General features: G+C 51.3%; 1 protein-coding gene across 3 annotated transcripts in view; it reads left to right on the top strand.

Annotated features, from left to right (window-relative positions):
- Positions 1–18743, top strand: part of EGFR (epidermal growth factor receptor) — a 197757-nt gene extending 179014 nt beyond the window's left edge. For all 3 annotated transcript variants that reach the window (XM_072760089.1, XM_072760088.1, XM_026006664.2), the window contains exons 21-28: positions 5664–5819; positions 6687–6762; positions 10743–10889; positions 12345–12442; positions 13657–13824; positions 14198–14245; positions 15153–15255; positions 15947–18743. In XM_072760089.1, the coding sequence (XP_072616190.1) occupies positions 5664–5819; positions 6687–6762; positions 10743–10889; positions 12345–12442; positions 13657–13824; positions 14198–14245; positions 15153–15255; positions 15947–16305 (1155 nt within the window). In that variant the 3' untranslated portion in view covers positions 16306–18743. The remainder of the gene's footprint in view (positions 1–5663; positions 5820–6686; positions 6763–10742; positions 10890–12344; positions 12443–13656; positions 13825–14197; positions 14246–15152; positions 15256–15946) is intronic.
- Positions 18744–19097: the final 354 nt, after the last annotated feature.

The following is a 19097-nucleotide window of genomic DNA, read 5'->3' as shown; positions in this document are numbered from 1 at the left end:
CTGGGTAGCTCCCACATGCTGGGACTTCATTGCTTCAGGAAGTGTATCCGCTTTTTCTGGGTACATGAGCCAGCTAGTAAGTCCCAAACTATATCAGATGGCACAGTAATGTCATAAAACGTTCTAATCAGAAAGGTCCTATCGTCCGATTGGCCTGTCACTTGGAAACGCTGCTATTGTGCCAGCGTCTTCCCCTGAGACCATCCGTGCACATTATTACGACGTCCTGCCATCGATAAAGGCTCTCGAGACTGTGATTAATCTGACGGTTTCCCAAACCTTTGGGACAAAAGAGCTTGCTTATCACCTAGCCCAGATCAAGATCTCACAGAATTGAATTCTCAGGTAGTTGACGGAAAATGAGGATCCCTGCGATCGAGCCCTGGAGAGGTTTGGAGACAGATGGCAGGAGACCGAGGCTCTCCCTGACCACACCTGTATGTGCACCAAATGGTGTTTAAGGTGGTCCAGGAGATACAGTTTAATAAGGACAAACCCAAAAATTGTCAGTTCGAAGGATTTATTTAAGTGCACAGAATTACTCGGTTTGGCCACCTGTGTTCCTTCCTGAGTGTCCTGCCGTGAAGCCCATGTTGACAGACTCTACTGCAGTCATAACAGATGAGCAGGGGGGTAATGAATGAATGAAAATCATGCCAGACAAGGAACTAGAAAAGGAGGTGAGGCTCACAATGCCGCCCAACGGTGCCGATTCACCGCCGGCCTCTGCTTCCATCCTCAGAAAGCAGGACTCATCGGAGCTGATTCCACCGCCAAGCACGATCAACACCTAGGCAACGAGACAGCTCGGTGACAAAGCCAAACGGCGGATCCATTACCAGGCTTTTCAGTAACTTGGATTATTTTTTTAAATCTATTCTTAAATGGCCCATAAAAGATTACAAGTGGAATTGAATCAACCTGAATGGTCCCTGTGCAGTATGTCATCAAAAAGCCAGAAGTTACCGTGGTATTAAAATATCAAGAGTATCAACTTTTAGGTATTTCATTTAGTGAACTCTTGGGCATTCATTTGCCAGTGTTAGGAATTGGGTGAAATACGTATGTAAAGAAGATGAAATTTCTTATCTCCCCAACTTACAAGCCAGTGAGGGAAACAGATCCACACAGCCAGCAGCACTGCGGGGAGTGAGTGGTCAGAGCAGGAGAGCTGGGTACCTGGAGGCCCACGCTCCCCAGGCCGCTGGGAAGGGCACATGGGGACCAGCAGGGGTCGGTTGGGGTGGAGGGGGGGCTCGGTCTGTCAGCCAGGTGCCAGGTGCTGGGAGCCACCGGGGGTGGAGGAGGTGGGCTGGCAAGCCAGCCTGTGTCTTAGCCTAGAGAGTTCTGTGCCGGGGATGTGAGGGAAAGGCCCTGCACCATCGTGGCGGTGCACCCACCGTGAGAGGTGACCATCCGGGTGGCCAGGATGCAGAGTGGCTCGGTGCCTGAGAGATGCTGAGGGCTGCTCAGGGAAAGAGGGCTGGGGAGGACAGGCGGAGCCCCCGAGGGGCCCTGCAACCCCACACAAGGAGACAGCGTCACCACGAAAGCAAAGGGCTCTTCTCGGGAATCTATTTGTGATCAGACTCTGGGGGGGGGTGGGTAGGGGTCGGGGGTGGCTGGAGTCCAGGCGAGGTGGGCTAGTGACCTCATTCAAGCTCACAGCCAATGGATGGGGAAGGGGGGGACCTGGCATTTAGAAGGAAACCCTGACAATCACCAGCCCCTGTGGAAGACGCTCGCCGGGCCCCATCCTGCGTGCTGCGTGGATTAACTTACTTAACCATCTGATTAGCCCGCTTTATATACCGGGAAACTGAGGCACGGGGGTGTTTAAGTAAACTTGCCAGGCTCTTGAGCTGGTAAGTAGCACAAATCAGGATTGGACCCCAGGCAGCCTGGCTCCCAAGTCCACACTCTTGGTGAGCCTGGCTGCCCCCTCACAGGAGGGTGTTGGTGCCCCACGAGCTGTCTGGGATTGGGAATTCTGATACTTTTGTGCCTCTTCCGAGGGCAGGAGCTCGGTGGAAGGGGAGCCTACTATTGATTTAGCTCTGCCCAAACCATCTGCGGGCCCCCCACTCCCTGCTTGGTGCCACTGCTGTCTTCACGAAGTCAGTGCTCCCCCCGACTCCTCCCCATGGCAGTTTATGAAACAGAACAGAGAGGGATCCCATTGCAGCCTCTCACCCTGGCCTCCTCCCAAGAGTTGTAGGACGCTGCAGCCCTCCGGAAAACAGAGACTATGAACGTCAGAGCCAGCCACCCCCAGGCCTTTCTTCTTCGTGGATGTTGTGCCAGAAAGATCTTTGGTATCCGTGTGAGGCACATCCCTGTGCTTCTCTCTTTTGTAACTTTGAGGTGCTCTTCAGATTCCCTTCGAACCTTTTAAAATCCGTCCTAGCTGTCCTGGAGTAAGTAACAGAAATAAATACGTTGATTTAAATTAAAGCCATGATCTTGCAGAGGAATCAGGAAATGAGCTTCCCAGGAGGCCCTGGTGCTGCTTCCTGTGGTGTCTCCGCCTAGAGGGGCTCTTATCAGGCTCTTATCTTTGCGAACTGGTTAAAATATAACTTTGCTGGGCACTGAGATGGCCTTTTAAACTGCCTCTATGGTGTGGGACAGAGACTGATGAACAGGGTTTTATCTAAGCTCAAATGAGCCTAATCCTGCCGCCCCCAGATCCTCTCTGATTTAAACCCCTCTGGCTGATTAGCTGTGTGCTCCCCAGATGTAAAGGGCTCTTTCCCAAGCCGTCCCTGAAGACTGATATTCTCCAAAAACGTCACAGTGTATTAAAGTTGTCCTTTACAGACCCGAGGGGTGGAAGTGGGGCTCAGGTCAATTTATTAGGTTTACATAATGACATGGACTCAGTGGCACACAACCGAGGTGCTGGGCTGTGGGGTCTTTTGCTTATTTGGAGTTTCTTTTGACGCCTCAACCAGCCTTTGGACCAGCAGGCAAGTTGCGCTTGGAGGCCCCAGCAGGAAGCGAGGGGCCCCATGGTGGTCTTAAGGCCTCCGAGCACTTGGTCTGACCAGCCTCCGGCCTCGCGATGGCTCTCAAGGCTGATGCCAGGGCTCCAGCTCCAGAGGGGGCTTCTTAGAGATGTGTTGGAAACACCTGGCACATCATCATTGCTCAAAACGGTCACCTGCTACATCACTCCCTCATTCATTCATTCGTTCATTCATTCATTCATTTTTCAACACTTTGTTTTTTTTTTGTTTTTTTTTTTTTCATTTTTCAACACTTTGGTGAAAATGTGTCCGGTGTGCAGGTTGTGGGGCGTTGAAATAAAAGAGGCCGAATGATACGTTTGAGATGGTAGTTAAACGAGGCTGGAAATTCCCTCTGAAGTCCCCTTTTGTGAACTCAGAAAACACAAATTTGAAATAAAGCAGAAGGGATAGGGCAAGGTTGACTGGTTCCCACGTGTCCCGGACTTATCTGTCCCTATTACTCTGTGGATGTGCCTCCACAGTGCCTACTGCTGAGGACGTCCTTGGGAAATGGCTGAGGAAGCAGGGCCAGCGACACAGGGTGGAAGGAAAAGGAGAAAAATGGGTGAGAGAGAGAGAGAGAGAGAAGGAAGGAAAGAGAGCAAATGAGCTAATACAGCCTGGAATGCAGATGTTGCGCCTAACCAGGCAAGAGGCCAAGCACAATTAACCCGTTTTGAATGGGTAAGAGTGCACCGTGTTTAATAAATAGAGGCCTTACTCTTTTATAGGAGACAGGAGGATTGAGCAGGGTCCCAGGAAGCAAAGGAGAAGCGGAAGCTCATGAATGGAGCCCCCTGTGAAGGGCCATGGGGGGAGGTGACGGGGAGTAGGAAGTCGGTCGTCTGTTTGGAGGAGTTCTCTCGGCTTCTGCTCCTTCCCTCTCAGCTCCCCACATGCCATTCCTAAATAATAATCCCTAATTTGGAAGTGCTCTGCCAGAGGGAACCTGCTAGTTTCCTCTTGAGTAGACGTGAGCCCTTCTAACCATATTTTGCAGCATCTGAGGGATCTTGGAAGGGGAACACTGAAATCAAACAGCATCTTAAACATTCAGGAACTTTCTGGATAATCCAGGGGAGAAGAGAGACATGGGAATCAATCATCTTAGTCCAAGGAAAGAAAAAGAAAGACCTCCAACGTAGCCCCCACAGGCTAATTCTCCGGTGGCATCTTCCTGAGATCCTAGTTTCCTCCGATGGTTAGTTTTGCTCCAGAAAGAAAGAGAGCTTCTGATTTCACCTCGCTACGAATTTTCACCTAATAGCTCCGCGAAAGGAAGCAAAGAATTTGCCAGGAAATTTGGGACTCCGTCCTGCGGTTCCCTAACGTGGCGATCCCTCCAGAGCTACAGAAAAGCTGGGGAGTAAAGCAGCGTGGGTGAAGCCCACTTGTTTCCATCTCGTGCTCTTCGGTGAGCACCTCCGTGCCTGTCTTTACTGGAGAGCGCCTGAGCGTCCGCCGTAAAGGACGTTGGAAGCGTGGTCCACGCCTCTGGCTGGAGAGAGAGGGACATTTGTGAGTTAGTGGCAGAGAATGTGGTACGGACGTAAGACGTCTGCAGAACTGAACGGCTTCTCCGGCCTGCCAGCCTGGCCCTGCACGGAGGTGGAGCCGCCAAGCTCATGTCAACAGGTCGGAGCTTGGTAGAGTCCCAGGGAGCCTGGCTGAGCTGGGCAGGCGTGGAGCAAGCAGGAGTAGAGGCCAGAAAGGCCCTGCCGGCAGGAAGAGCTCCTGACGATCACCAAGAAAGCTGTGGGCAAGGACCCGAGTCGAGGGGGGATACTTCTGGGGGTGCACACGTCAGGCACTGCCCTGGGTGCTTCTCGGGTATTGTTTCTCTCTCTCTCTCTCTCTCTCAGCAGTGGTTCTGATTGCAACCAGGGCGGGGAGGCAACTGAAGAGGGGGTAGGAAGTGCCACCTTATAAAAGGAAATTCAGTATCCATGTGATTTCAGATTTTAAAAAGGGGGGGATCCCTGGGTGGCTCAGTGGTTTAGCATCTGCCTTCAGCTCAGGGCGTGATCCTGGAGACCCAGGATCGAGTCCCACGTCGGGCTCCCTGCACGGAGCCTGCTTCTCCCTCTGTGTCTCTGCTTCTCTCTGTGTGTGTCTTATGAATGAATAAATAAAATCTTAAAAAAAAAATCTTCTCCGTTGGTAGTAGCTCAGGTCGGTGGCCCAGAGGAGCATGAGGGCAGTGTGGCCTCCCAGCGCTGAGAAGCCCGGGAGCGGCCTTGCCTTCCCTGCTCTGCAGGTCAGCCAAGTGCAAGGAGGTGACACGGGGCAGGGGCACGGCGGCCACGGTCCACACCAGCTTCCAGCCAGCTCTCAGCCCATCAGCTGACGGCTTGCTCTGTCCTCGCCCTCGAATACTTGGTTCATCTGGGTTTAAAGCTTGAGCAACTGGTTGGAGAAAAGTTAACAAATCAGCAGCGCATTGTCTCTTCGTGGATGTGTCGGTCCATCTATTCAGGGGATAGTTAGTGATGATCCCAAGGGGCGAGTTGCGGGGTCCCTGACGGGGACAGCTAGGACCCGGTGTGAACAGGACATGGGCTCCCCGAGCGGGGGCCACTCCGGGCGGCCCAGGCAGCGCTGCCTGGCCCCGGTGGTCGCGGTGGCCCCTCACTGCGCGGCCCCGTGTTGCAGGGTATGAACTACCTGGAAGACCGGCGCTTGGTGCACCGCGACCTGGCGGCCAGGAACGTCCTGGTGAAGACCCCGCAGCACGTCAAGATCACAGATTTCGGGCTGGCCAAACTGCTGGGTGCCGAGGAGAAAGAGTACCACGCGGAAGGAGGCAAAGTAAGAAGCCGGCCTGTGGGGCGGCGACATAGGGGACGTTCTCAGAACAGCCTGGGTGAGGTCACGGCAGCCGCCGCCGACCCGTGGGTCTGTCCAGGGCCGACTTCAGAGGAGCTGCTCTGAAAGCAGGATTTGCTGGGAGAGTGAGGATAGAAGTTTCTATCGTGTCCAGAGGCCAGAGCCAATAAACATGAGCTGAGCTCCATGGTCGGGTGACTGTGAGCCAAGGTTAGGAGTCAGCCCCCGCCCCCCCCCCCCAGGACCCAGCAGCCTTCAGAAGAGCAGCTGGAAGTGTCACGGCTAATTTGGCAGCACAGGGCTTTTGAGGACGTCTCAGAAAGACCGACAGCTCCCTGTGCTGTTCCTGGAGCTCCCGAGAGTCTCTGGCTCCCGTAGGGTTGGGCCCCTCTCCCAGACGGGGTCCTCCGGGGGCTGCTCTCCCAGCACTGAGGGGTGCAGGTCCCCCCTTAGGCCCTCCGGTTGCTCTGAATCACTTAAGTTTCACTTCAACCCGTATGGCTCCAGGCAGCTGGCTCTGCAACACCCGTAAGCGTGGGGTGGCTAGGACCACAGGGCGCCCCAGCCCCCAGCAGGTGCACCCAGTTCACCAGAACGGCCCACGCCCCAGAGGCCCTCAGCTGAGACCTTCATGAAGCCACCCCTGAGGCCCAACAGAATAGCCCTGTTTCCTATCAGATTTAAAACTGGCCCCTGTTGCTGGGAGGGAGCACTAGTGCTGGGGTATCAGGGTGGGGTGGCCTGGCCTCCCCACGTTCGTCACTTGTCATGTGTTGCAACGTGATTTAATCTCTTGCAGCGGAGGGAAGCTAATAGGTGTCTTACTACTTTCTCTCTCATCATTCCAAGGTGCCTATCAAGTGGATGGCTTTAGAATCGATTTTACACCGAATTTATACCCACCAAAGCGATGTGTGGAGCTACGGTGAGTCAAAGTCTTGATGCTAATGAATGTGTACCGAGAAGAAGCCGCCTGGCAGTGTTTGTTGACCTGGGTTACATGCTCTGTCAGCCGCGTGCTTTCTTCCGAGGCAATGACTCATAACAGCGTGGTAGCCGCTGTCTAGGATGCGAAGAAAACACGACCAAGGAAATTGAGTGCAACTCGCATCCTGCATGTCACCGGGGGAATCAGTGACCTTGTCAAGAGGGGGTAAGGGAGGGCAAGAGAGCTTGGACTTAGGAAATGCCCGTACCTGCGACATCAAACCAAACCTGACCTCGTGAACCAAAGGGAGGTGACAAAAGGTCTCATGGGGAAGAGTTTCCAGGTAGAGACATGGGGTCTTGTGATGGACTAACTCAGCGGCTCTCGTTTGACCCAGTGCATGGGGTCTTTGTGTGTCAGAGAGGATGGCTTGGCGAGAGTGCACTGTGAGGAGGTGTCTGTGGGAGAAAAGAATAAGCCAGGGAAAGAGTTCTTGCTTGCAGCTCTAGTGAGAGCATCTCGTCAGGACGGGTTCTGTTTCCCCCTCCGCATCCCACCTGGCCCTGCACAGGCCTACGCCCCTCCTCTCAGACACGCCTTTGCCGTCCTTGCCACGCTGGCTTTGCACAAAGAATGCCCTGAGCCTACAGAGGCCTCAGCATTTGGGCCCCCTGGGTGGCTCGGCGGTTGAGCGTCTGCCTTCAGCTCAGGGCATGATCCCGGGATTCAGGGATCGAGTCCCGCATCGGGCTCCCCTCAAGGAGCCTGCTTCTCCCTCTGCCTGTGTCTTGTCTCTCTCTCACTCTCTGTGTCTCTCATGAACAAATAAATAAAACCTTAAAAAAAAAAAAAAAAGGAAGATTCGGCATTTAAGAATGTCTCATCAGCACATTTTCACTGACGGCCACGTGAGGTCCTTGCACCTGTTCACAGTGGGCCCTCCTGAGCCCAGCAATCTGCTGGAAGGCTACCAAATAGCTCATCCAACACACTTGATCTGTGAATTGTCAGTCTGTTCCCACTACTAAAGCCACCAAGCTAACGAGGAGGGTCCACCCCCACCTCCATAGAAATGGGTATTTGGGGCGAGCGATATTGAAACAACGTTCCACGAGGAATTTGGTTATTATCACAAAAACAGCATCCACTTAGTATTTTTTTTTATAGCATCCCTAACTTCCTAAGACTCTCAGTGTGTGTTGATTGCAGGGATCCTTGTCCCTTCTGCTAGACTGCAAGCCCCACAGACAGAGATCTTTGTGAGTGAACAAGCCACCTGCAATTAATGAACGAGATAAGGAACTAAAGCTAGTCTCGTGCCTTGTTAGTTCAGTCATTTTTAAGATAGGTCTACTCCCCAAGAGGGACAAAATGACACGCTTTCCTATCCCATCCAGAGGCACCAACGTCGTCACCTCCCTCCCTCGGTGACTCCACCAAAGGACCTCCTGGCGGGTCTTCTCTCTTCCTGTTCTGCACACATTCATCCATTCTCCAGAAAACAGGCAAAAAAACTATTTTTTAAACTATAGCAGACTTTTAATTCTCTGCTTAACAGCCGCCTTTGGTTTTCCAACCACGGTGGGTAAGATCACAACCGGGCTGGCCCCTCCTGCCTTTCCAGGATCCCTCGGCTACGTTTCCCTCCTGGGCTGTGTGCTGCGGCCGGCGGGGGCCAGCTCACAGGCAGTCCACGGTTGGTCCACTTGTTGCATACATGAAAACACTCTTAAACTCTGTGCCTTAATACCTGTGAATGATTACAGGCGTTATCAGAAGGCCGGCCTCGCTGCCGTGGTCCGAGGTGTTTCATTTCAGTGGAAACGGGGTTGCCAGTGATTATAATCTGCCATCCTTGGCAGGACGCTGGAATTATTGAAACCACAGACCTCAAGTTTCAGTTTAAAAAATAAATCCAATCGGGGCACCTGGGTGGCGCAGTCAGTTACAGCGTCCTACTCTTGATGTCAGCTCAGGTCATGATCTCGGGGCCATGAGATCAAGTCCCTCATCAGGCTCCACGCTCAGCACAGAGTCGGCTGAGAGAGTCTCTCTCTCCCTCTGCCCCTCGCCCTGCCCGCTTGTGCACGCGCACGCTCTCGCTCTCTCTCTCAAATAAATAAATAGATGAATAAGTAAATAAATATCTTTAAAACAAATCCTATTACTCCACTCTCTAGTCTCCAGTCAAGACAAAATCTTTTATTTTTTTTTATTTTTTTAAGACAAATATTTTAATAAATTAGGAAGCTATGCGTTCCACTTAGGAGTTGAAAAGAAAGAGAACTCATCCACATTCCAGGCCCACCCAAAAGCCACAACCAGCTACGCGTACGACTTTCTCACCGTTTGTTCCAAAACCTGAAAAGCTTTCCTCCCCGCAGGAATTCATTGCTCATGCTTAAACATAACATTTAAGCCTCGTTAGATGAGAATTAATTGACTTCATGGATCTGGAAATGAGATTTTATTATTATCTTTTTTTTTTATCAAGTCCATATTGGCACTGTGGTGAGGAAGGAAGAGGAATCTATTTCCTTGCCCCTGGACCATTCTTTCCTTCATTTTGCAATCTTGAATGTTCTAGGGGCACCCAGGTGGCTCAGCGGTTGGGCGTCTGCCTTCGGCTCAGAGCGTGATCCCGGGGTCCCAGGATCGAGTCCCGCAAGGAGCCTGCTTCTCCCTCTGCCTGTGTCTCTGCCTCTCTCCCCTCTCTGTGTTGTTCATGAATAAAGAAATAAAATATTTTTTATTTTTTTAATATTTATTTATTTATTCATGATAGACATAGAGAGAAAGAGGCAGAGACACAGGCAGAGGGAGAAGCAGGCTCCACGCCGGGAGCCCGACATGAGACTCGATCCCGGGACTCCAGGATCATACCCTGGGCCAAAGGCAGGCGCTAAACCACTGAGCCACCCAGGGATCCCAAATAAAATCTTTTTTAAAGAAAATCTTGCATGCTCTATATTCAGGTCACTCAGTTCTGGGATGGCCTCTGGGTAATCCACGCAGACCTGAGGTAATATGTATCTAGAGGCCAACTCTCCAGAAGATGCATCAGCAGACCAGCTGGAGATCAGGAAACTGCCAGGATCCTGTGTGTGACCCCTCCCAGCTCAGTCCCACCGGAGTCATCTTAGAGTCAACCTCGCTGTCCAGGTTTCTAGAGCAGAGATTTCCATCAAGAGAGGCACAGAGATGCAAGGATCCTTGGTCTGGAAAAACACCCAATTCTAGGACTACTGCTTTGATTTCTTCTTCTTTTTTTTTTTTTTTATCATGATGATTGATTTTTGAAATAAAAGGCGTGGGGTTTCTAGGTTTACTAAAAGGAACGTAGGGTTTTTCGGATTCTAATTTTTATTATTATTTAAAAATGTGCAGCGTGGAACCTTGGGGGCGGCCTCCATCTTCCGTAGATACAAGTCGCTTAGGGCAGGTGTCCGAATGGGCCACGTCATTACAATGGTTGTGTTGTCATGGTGCCGTCGCTAAAGTCGTACTGCTTGCAGGCCACTTATGTTTGCCTGGCATTGCCTGAACGGTGCAGTCCCATCGTCTTGTTTGATCTGCACAACGATCCCATAAGACAAGATCATTATCCCACTTTACAGGAAGGTACCTTGAGGGATCTCTGGGTGGTGCAGCGGTTTAGCGCCTGCCTTTGGCCCAGGGCGCGATCCTGGAGACCCAGGATCGAATCCCACGTCAGGCTCCCGGTGCATGGAGCCTGCTTCTCCCTCTGCCTGTGTCTCTGCCTCTCTCTCTCTCTCTCTCTCTCTGTCTCTCTCTCTCTCTCTCTGTGACTATCATAAATAAATAAAAATTAAAAAAAAAAAGGAAGGTACCTTGAGGCTTCCAGCATCAAGCACATTGCCCAAAGCCGCTGAAACAAAGGTTCTTAAAGATTAGAAACATTTACAAGGTGGTGTGGTTTTTTATCGATTCATAAAACGACTGCTTCACCCTCTCAGGCGTCACCGTGTGGGAGCTGATGACCTTCGGGTCCAAGCCTTACGACGGTATCCCCGCAAGTGAGATCTCCACCATCCTGGAGAAGGGAGAGCGCCTCCCGCAGCCGCCCATATGCACCATCGATGTCTACATGATCATGGTCAAGTGTGAGTGATGCTGTGGCCGTCTCCTCTGGCCTGGCCTGGCCTGTCGTGGGCACCCGGAGTGCCTTGTTGTGCCTAGAGAGGTTGCTGCTGCCCTTAGCAAAAGACTGAGACCTTTGATCCCCTCAAGAGACGTTGTCAGAGTCTTTACAGCAGGCCCTGAAGTCCAGAAACGTCTGTAAATATCCTCTCCCGACATTCCTCAGGAAGCGCTTGCTTGACCCATTGCGCCCCGTGACCTGGCATGTGCCCATGTTTGCCAGCAAATAAATAACATCAAATTCCTCCATAAGCCATGACACCAAAATATTCTGTTCTCTGGGTTGCTCAACGAGGAAGGCGCTGTACGTTTTGAAGCCTGTTACCAGAGAGACTGAATGTTTTTAAATGCCTAACAGTGAGTAAGCGCAGGAGGCTGATTGAATCAACAATTTCTGCCCCGACCTCAGCCTTTCAAGTAGTAGATCTACGTGGGGGCCTTTCTCAGCGTAGCAAGTAAGCATTTTAAGTCAGAGCGCGGAGCCTGCTTGGTGCTGTCAGTCCCCAGAGGCGCACGTTCACAGGCTCAGGAGACGACGTTCCACGTGTGACGAGCACGGACACGACAGGGTGGCGTGGGGCCTAGACGGGGCCAAGTTCATGTAAATACTAATAACGCCTTTCTGGACTTGAGGCCCCAGGGCTAACCTCCTTTAACTTCCTTGCTTTGGGCTGAGGAAGCTGGGATCCAGAGAGGTTACGTGATCCGTCTAAGGTCACATAGCAGTTTGTCCTAAAATAGCTTGACCTCCTGCTGATAACAAATAAATGTGAGCCCTCGAGAGAGACAAGGATTTCCACTGTTCCTCCGGCTTGCTTAACCCAGACTTAGATCGTTGTGTGATCAAACGTGCTGGTGAATAACAAGTGTCCGAAGGAAGGCACTGGAACACTTGGGTGCTTGGCTACTGAGGATGTAAGGCGGTGAAAGCATCGGAGTGTGGAGTTCCCAAACCCCGAGGGTCTTAAAGAAAGTCCCCAACTTTCCCTAAATTGAATCAGGCTTGCAGCTTGCAAGACTGCTAAGCGCGTATCAATGAAAGTGAATGTCCAGTGAGGACTTGGCCGGGGAGCCCACACACCGGGGTCCCATGGTCTTAGTGATTCGCAAATAGTGAGGCATCCATGGCTGTCCCATCACGTAGGGTGGTGATGCCAGAGCCCCGGCCCCAGGAAGAGCGGGCGTAGAGAACGAGAGGCTGTTCCCGTCATTCTGATGCAAGTATTTTGTGTCATCATGGTCTTTAAACTGTGATCAGCGCCAGGTGGCGAGATGTCTAGATGTCTAGCACACGGGTTCGGTTTCTGCATCACGTACTTTCCCCAAAGGCTCTCGCCATAAATGCTTCCTTGAAGCAATGTCATCTTTAATGTGTCTTTCGAGGTCTGATTGCACCGTGTCCCTCATTCCCTCCATAGGCTGGATGATAGATGCAGACAGTCGCCCAAAATTCCGTGAGTTGATCATCGAATTCTCCAAAATGGCCCGAGACCCGCAGCGCTACCTTGTCATCCAGGTACGGGATGAGTCCAAGCTCCCCCGGGACAAGTCCCTCTGACGTGCATCACATGTCTCCATGCTCCATAGTGTGTGGGGTCCCCTTCCCTGTCTCCCAGGGCCCGTCCTTAAACCCTCAACATATGAGAGTGAGCCTTGGTGAAGGCCGCACGCCCTGTAAACGGAGTGGAGTTCATTTGTGGGCCCCCCCCCCAACCCCATTGGCCATTCCTGCCTGAACTCTAGTGTCCAGACACACTCAGGTCCGTGTGGCCTCTTCCATCGCGGCTAGCCCGAGCCTCACCTCCATCTGGGGGAGAAGCAGGGCTTCGGTGTCAGCAAACCTGGCGTCAAGGCCCTGAGTCTCCACTTACCACTTGAGGCCAATGAAACCAAACCCACAGGGCTGTGTTAATTAAGTCAGTGAAATAATGTTTGCAAAATACATCGCATGGCACCTAAAGATTCTGCTTAGCGACTCCAGTGCACGTGTTGGGGGGCGGCTCCCACACACCTCCAAGCAAGCAGTTCTGACACCTGCTGGGGTCTCTCCCCTCGTCCCCATGTGCTCACCGACCCGGAAGCTGTCTGAACCCAGTCCTTTGGGGGTTTTATGGAGTCTTCATTACATAGGCCTTATTGATTAGATCAGTGGCCAGTGGTGATTGATTGATTCAACCTCCCCCATTCCAGGACATCACAGGCTGTGATGGACTTGAATGTTTCAACCCCCTAATCTCTGGGTTGGTTACCCTGGCAACCATGGGTTAGTTAGTTACCAATTTACTGTGGGTTGGTTGGTTACCAACTTAGGGCTGGTCCTAAAGCCGCTCATGAGCGGAACCAAGACGCCTTTGCTTTCCCCATCACTTAGGAGCCTCCCAAGGTTTCAGAGCTCTGTGCCAGGAATAGGGACAAATTTCTTATTATAAATCAGAATATCGCAGCAGCTAACAACCCTGTACACACTCAATAAATGCCGCTCCTTCGTCCCTTCCTTCTTCCTCTTCAGCTGTCTCTGTTTCCTTTAGGGGCTTTTAAACATCCAAGAATTTTTAATGTTTTACCGTCACGTTGGGGAGGGAAGGAAGCAGCTGTACCTCAGGGAACCAGGGTGATTTTATTATAACCAAATTGCAAGACAAACAGGCAGTTTCCGCAGAAGTGGAATAGCCAAGAAGTGGAACAGCATCTCTCCGGGCCTTACTAATTGTCTCAAAATCTCTGCACCAGGGAGATGAGAGGATGCATTTGCCAAGCCCTACAGACTCCAATTTTTACCGCGCCCTGATGGACGAGGAGGACATGGAGGATGTTGTGGATGCTGACGAGTACCTCATCCCCCAGCAGGGCTTCTTCCACAGCCCCTCCACTTCCCGGACCCCCCTCCTAAGCTCTCTGGTATGAAACGTTGCTTCTTCTCGAGCTGTGTCTGCGCATTTTCGGGGATGGTTTGGAGAAAATGATGCCCACCTAGTGGAACTTAGCTTAGAGACAGGTAAATTTTAACCCAATGGTCAGGCCAGAGTCAGAAGGAATCAGTCAAGTGTATTAGTCATTTGATCGCCTTGCTCGCCACAACTGGATCATAATCCTTTTAGGGCTACTAAGGACCAGAATTAGAACTACACCTAGTTGTTTTCTGAAGCTAATGGGTCAAGACAAAATGAAGCACTTGAATTAGCTCCACTCTGTGAGACCCCACTGCCTGCATTCGGTGGGCACGGGTGAGACTATGCAAGCGTACAGTCAACGACGTCCGTTCTTTTTTCAGAGCGCCACCAGCAACAGTTCCACCGTGGCTTGCATCGACCGAAATGGGGTATGTACGAACAGCTACGAAGCCAGAATTAGGAACAGCTCCGGATCAGGGCTCTGTTAGATACAGAAAATGCCTCTCTTACCCCAGCTAGCCTTGATGTGCCTCCGTTCTTTCCTGTGTGGTTACCCTGACCCCTACCCCCAAGGCCAGCAGTTAGCATCACTGGCCACAGTGCTGTTCAAAATGCGATTGGTGGATCTTGGCTGCATCTTGCCAAGCCAGATGGCTTGGTGGATTGGCTGGATCTTGCCAGCATCACCGGGCAGTTTGTTAGAAATGCAAACTGCCGAGCCGCCGACCCAGACCTACTAAAGGAGGAATGCTGGGGGCAGAGCCCAGCCATCCGTGTTGAGCGAGCCTTCCAGGTGATACCGATGCTTGGTATGAAGCCTTAAGCTAGACCCATGCTTAGCAATAGAGAAGCCACTGGCCACATGTGTCTATTTTTTTTTAAGATTTTATTTATTTATTCATGAGAGACACAGAAGGAGAGAGAGGCAGAGACAGGCAGAGGGAGAAGCAGGCTCCATGCAGGGAGCCCGAGGTAGGACTCGATCCCGGGTCTCCAGGATCAGGCCCTGGGCGCCAAACCGCTGAGCCACCCGGGGTTGCCCTGCATGTATCTATTTAAATTGCTGACCGTAGGGAAGAGCGCAGGTTATAGAACATTCCCATCATCGCGGAAAGCCCTGCTGCACGGCACTGACCAGTCCTTGCCGCTTGCCCTGTGGTCTGTGGGCCAGAAGCATGGGCCTCCCCTGGGGGCTTGCTGGAAACGCAGTGTCCCAGGCCCTGTCTCGGACCCTACTGAATCAAAATCTGCAGCTTAATAACGTCTCAGGTGATTTTTAAACTGAAGCCTGAGCAGCACCGACTAGAGTAACCTTGCCTTATTGCTCCCCCTCAGACCTGTCCCCTCAAAGAAGACAGCTTCTTGCAGCGGTACAGCTCAGACCCCACTGGCACCTTGACGGAGGACAACATAGATGACACTTTCCTCCCAGCACCCGGTGAGTGGCTCACCCTGGAGAGGGTCACACTCCTCAGCCTCCCCGTCCAGCCGGTGCCCAGGCCGCTGGCTTCCTTCAAGCTAATCCAGGAGTGGAGACGGTGGCAAGTTTGCAGACACGATATAGGGAGTAAGAGGCAGAGAAATACAAAACCACGGAGCATGCGTGCGGCTCTGTGTTGAGTTCAAGTCACGTCCAGCCGGGAGACGTGTGATTTTAGAATCGGTTTGCAGATTTTCTAGAATTGGAAGCAAACATCAAAGATGTGTGTGTGGGCGAGCGAGTATGCGTGGGTGGGACTGTGTGTGCGTCAGTGAGTTTATGAGCGTGCGCGTGTGTATGTGAGACAGATTCGATCCCAGCTCCATTCTTGGCCTATGAACCACGGGTTTTCCTAATCTCAGCTTTATAAGCCCCAGACGTTCATACCTGTGTGCACACGTACATCTCAAGGCAGGCTCTCCTTCTGAGAACTTTAAATTGGCAAGAGATAAATGTCCCCATTGTTTTGAGAAATAGAGAAAAGAACGCAATGTATCTTGCGGCAACAGCAAGGTAGTCACCTGCCCAGGTGTCCCTGCCCTCAGCTGCCTCCTGGAAGAGCATTGACAGGGTCCCGATCATACAGTGGAATCCTGCTTGGGCTGATGCTTCGCTGGTTGCTTCACCTGTGATTTCTTTTCAATTTCAGAATACATAAACCAGTCTGTTCCCAAAAGGCCTGCGGGTTCTGTCCAGAATCCCGTCTATCACAATCAGCCTCTAAATCCAGCTCCTGCCAGAGACCCTCACTACCAAAATCCCCACAGCAACGCAGTGGACAACCCTGAGTATCTCAACACCCACCCCACCTGCGTCAACAGTGTCCTCGACGGGCCCAGCCTCTGGACCCAGGAGGCCAACCACCAAATCAGCCTGGACAACCCTGACTACCAGCAGGACTTCTTTCCCAAGGAAGCCAAGTCCAATGGCATTTTTAAGGGCCCTGCAGCTGAAAATGCAGACTACCTGAGGGTAGCGCCACCAAGCAGTGAGTTTATTGGAGCGTGACCACGGAGGATAGCGTTGGCCATAAGAGTCTCAGATGTTTCAGCCCCCTGGGACCCAGTCGTGGCAGCTGCTCCAGTGCTGATAACCTGCCCACATTAACTCTTGGACCTGTTGACTGGTTTGGCCCTATTTGCTCCGATAGACTCATCTTTCACCCAGGATGTGCCCGCTACGTGGATGTACTTTGGGAAGAGTTACTGGGACATTCCTTTGTCTTCAAACTGTGAGGCCTCCACAAAAAGGCATCCAGCAAGAATATTGTCTATTTGGGCAGAAGTTCACCTTTCGATGAGGTATATTTGATAAAAAAAAAAAAAAAACAAAAAACAAAAAACCGTAAAAGGAATTTTATTGCTTGGGGACCCTTGAGGCAATTTTAATTGTCATCGTTGATTTTATTTCTCATGGGCTTTTCCAATGGGGAAGAAGCTTGCTCATAGCACTTGCTGCACTGAGTTGATCCAGGCTCAACTGTGACCAAGAAGCAAGGGTCAGAGTCTTCCAGCTAACCTTTGATTCCACTGACTCTGCTTCAAGATTCTCCCACTGCAAGACAATTTAAAAAAAAAAAAAAAAAGCAGAACTCTAGGAGTACTCAGAGTCCTAAGCAGGACGGATTGATACTGTAGCAAATCATAGCAGGTACAAGAGGATAAGCCACTTTGAACCCTTCCTGATTGGAGAAGAAATGCAGGCGTAGACTTCTTCTTCAGACGTCTTTTTATATAAATTTCTTCATGGTACTTACTATCGGTCGACCAGTGTTTTCTAGTTTTAAGTATCGGACCTAATTTTCCATTCCAGCATGCTTTCCCCACCAGTGTAGACGAGACGGTACATCAAACCATAACCTGGACCAGCTCCCGTTTGGTCGGCGTTCAGACCTATAGCCTTTAACCAAGATGGAACAGTACTGCAAAAGGTCGCACCAGCCACGGCTCCCAGATTTGAGTCTCGGAGGAAATACGTCAAGTTCTTCAGGGGTTGGGGAGTGGGCCCATTAAGGGCCCAGTGCAGAAGCGATGCTCCTCCTAGAGCTCACTCAGTCTCCTACCCACCCCCCCATGCCCGCCCCCACATGGCCAAATTAGGCCACTTATGGGAAATAATTTTTATTTTACTTTAGAAGTTTTTTTACTCCGAGGGTACTTTGTTTTCCCCCCTTTCTGGTAAGCTGCCCCCAAAGCCCCTCTTCGCCCTTCGTGGATGAAAGGATCCAGGCTCTTGGGGCCCACCCTGCAGGAACTTACAGCCCTCACCCCGGGGGCACATGTTACAGGTGGAATGAAAGTGGTAAATACGAAATCGGAGTTTGACAGTGATGATGATGAGGCCTTAACAACATCGACAGGGAGTTTTTTTGAAAGAAAACAAAGTCCCTCTTAAAGCCATTTCCCTGCCATTGGAAGATCCGGCTCATTTAGGATGCCACGTGCGTCCTGGCAAGTGTGATGGGTTCACGACAGTCCTTTGTACGCACAGGTCTTCAACACTCTTTGTCAATATCCAGTTTTTCAAGGAAAAAAGTGTTTCAGACAGTATTTTCGGCCTCCGGATGTCTTCAGCCATATGCACGTATGAGATTTTCCTTGGCCAGTCAAGTATTTCTTGACTCTCAGATCAGGGCCCCACCGTTTTGTTACCACCATACGAATTTTGTCCCCCTGGAAGTATAAACTCTATTTGATTTAATTCCACTGTGTCTTCAGAGACTCGTAAGCACCCATACCAGCCCAGCGTAAGCACAAAAGGTATAAAAACAAGGAACACCTAATCCCCGAGTCCAAGAAATTCACAATTTAGCAAAGGAAGTTGACTTGACTCATAAATACAAACCGTAAAACAATACAACAGATGCTAGGTGAGACAGGTCGGCCAGGCACATGGCAGGAAAGAGTGGATCCCGCCTGGTGGATCTGGAAGGCTCATGGGGGGGGCGGCGTTGGGCCAAAGCATGACCAGGGTCTTAGCCACGGGGGGAATGGGGGGTGCGCTCCCAACACAGGAAAGCTTGACCAAGCAAGCACCTGCCAGAGGGACTGCTAGTAAAGTGGGAGGAAGCCTGCATTAGTTCATCTTAAAGTACTGTCCCGTGCAGCCCAGGACCATCTCGCCCCACGGCCCTACATGAGGTCCCTCCCTAGGAATTGGAAAATGATCAGTGAGAAGACGAAACATTCCTAAGGATCTAAACTTTTGTGCCATTGTCAGTAAGCCACGTTGGTTATTGCTTCGCCTCAGCACACAGGCCTTTTAGGGAGACGTCTTTTCGGCCCAGGGAAACAGAAGGATGCGTATTTTGTTGCCACTTATTCATCAAGAAGCAAGTGAACCGATGAGGGAGAGCAACCATATGTCAGTCCAACTGTAGCAGTTAAATCCTAGTATTTTTGTAATTTGCAATATTTTACTATAACATAATAAAACAGCAAAAACTATTCGAGCTCTTTCTCCTTTGTATTTCAGTTTTCCTGCACAAAATCTAGTTGCTAGATCCTCTTAATTGTAAGACTGTGTTTTCCCAAAAGGTCCCCACTGTGGCTGTCCGGGGAGGGACAGGGGGCTCGTAGAGGCCTCAGAGCCTGAGGCAGGGACCCCCGCCATCCCTGTGGGCAGACGCCCAGAGGGCCCCTCACCCCCACCCAGAGCACCAGAGTTTCTATTTCGTGGCCCTGGTTGGCCAGAGTTTAAAGCTTATATCCCTTCTCTTCCATTCGTCCTTGTTGACACCAGGTCCTAAGACCCCACAGAGAGCCTGTTCCCTCCCTAGTTCCCGGACACGGCCCCCACGG

The sequence above is a fragment of the Vulpes vulpes genome, chromosome 5 (assembly GCF_048418805.1).
Source record: "Vulpes vulpes isolate BD-2025 chromosome 5, VulVul3, whole genome shotgun sequence".
Classification (NCBI taxonomy): Eukaryota; Metazoa; Chordata; class Mammalia; order Carnivora; family Canidae; genus Vulpes; species Vulpes vulpes.
This window is presented reverse-complemented; position numbering and strand designations above follow the sequence as displayed.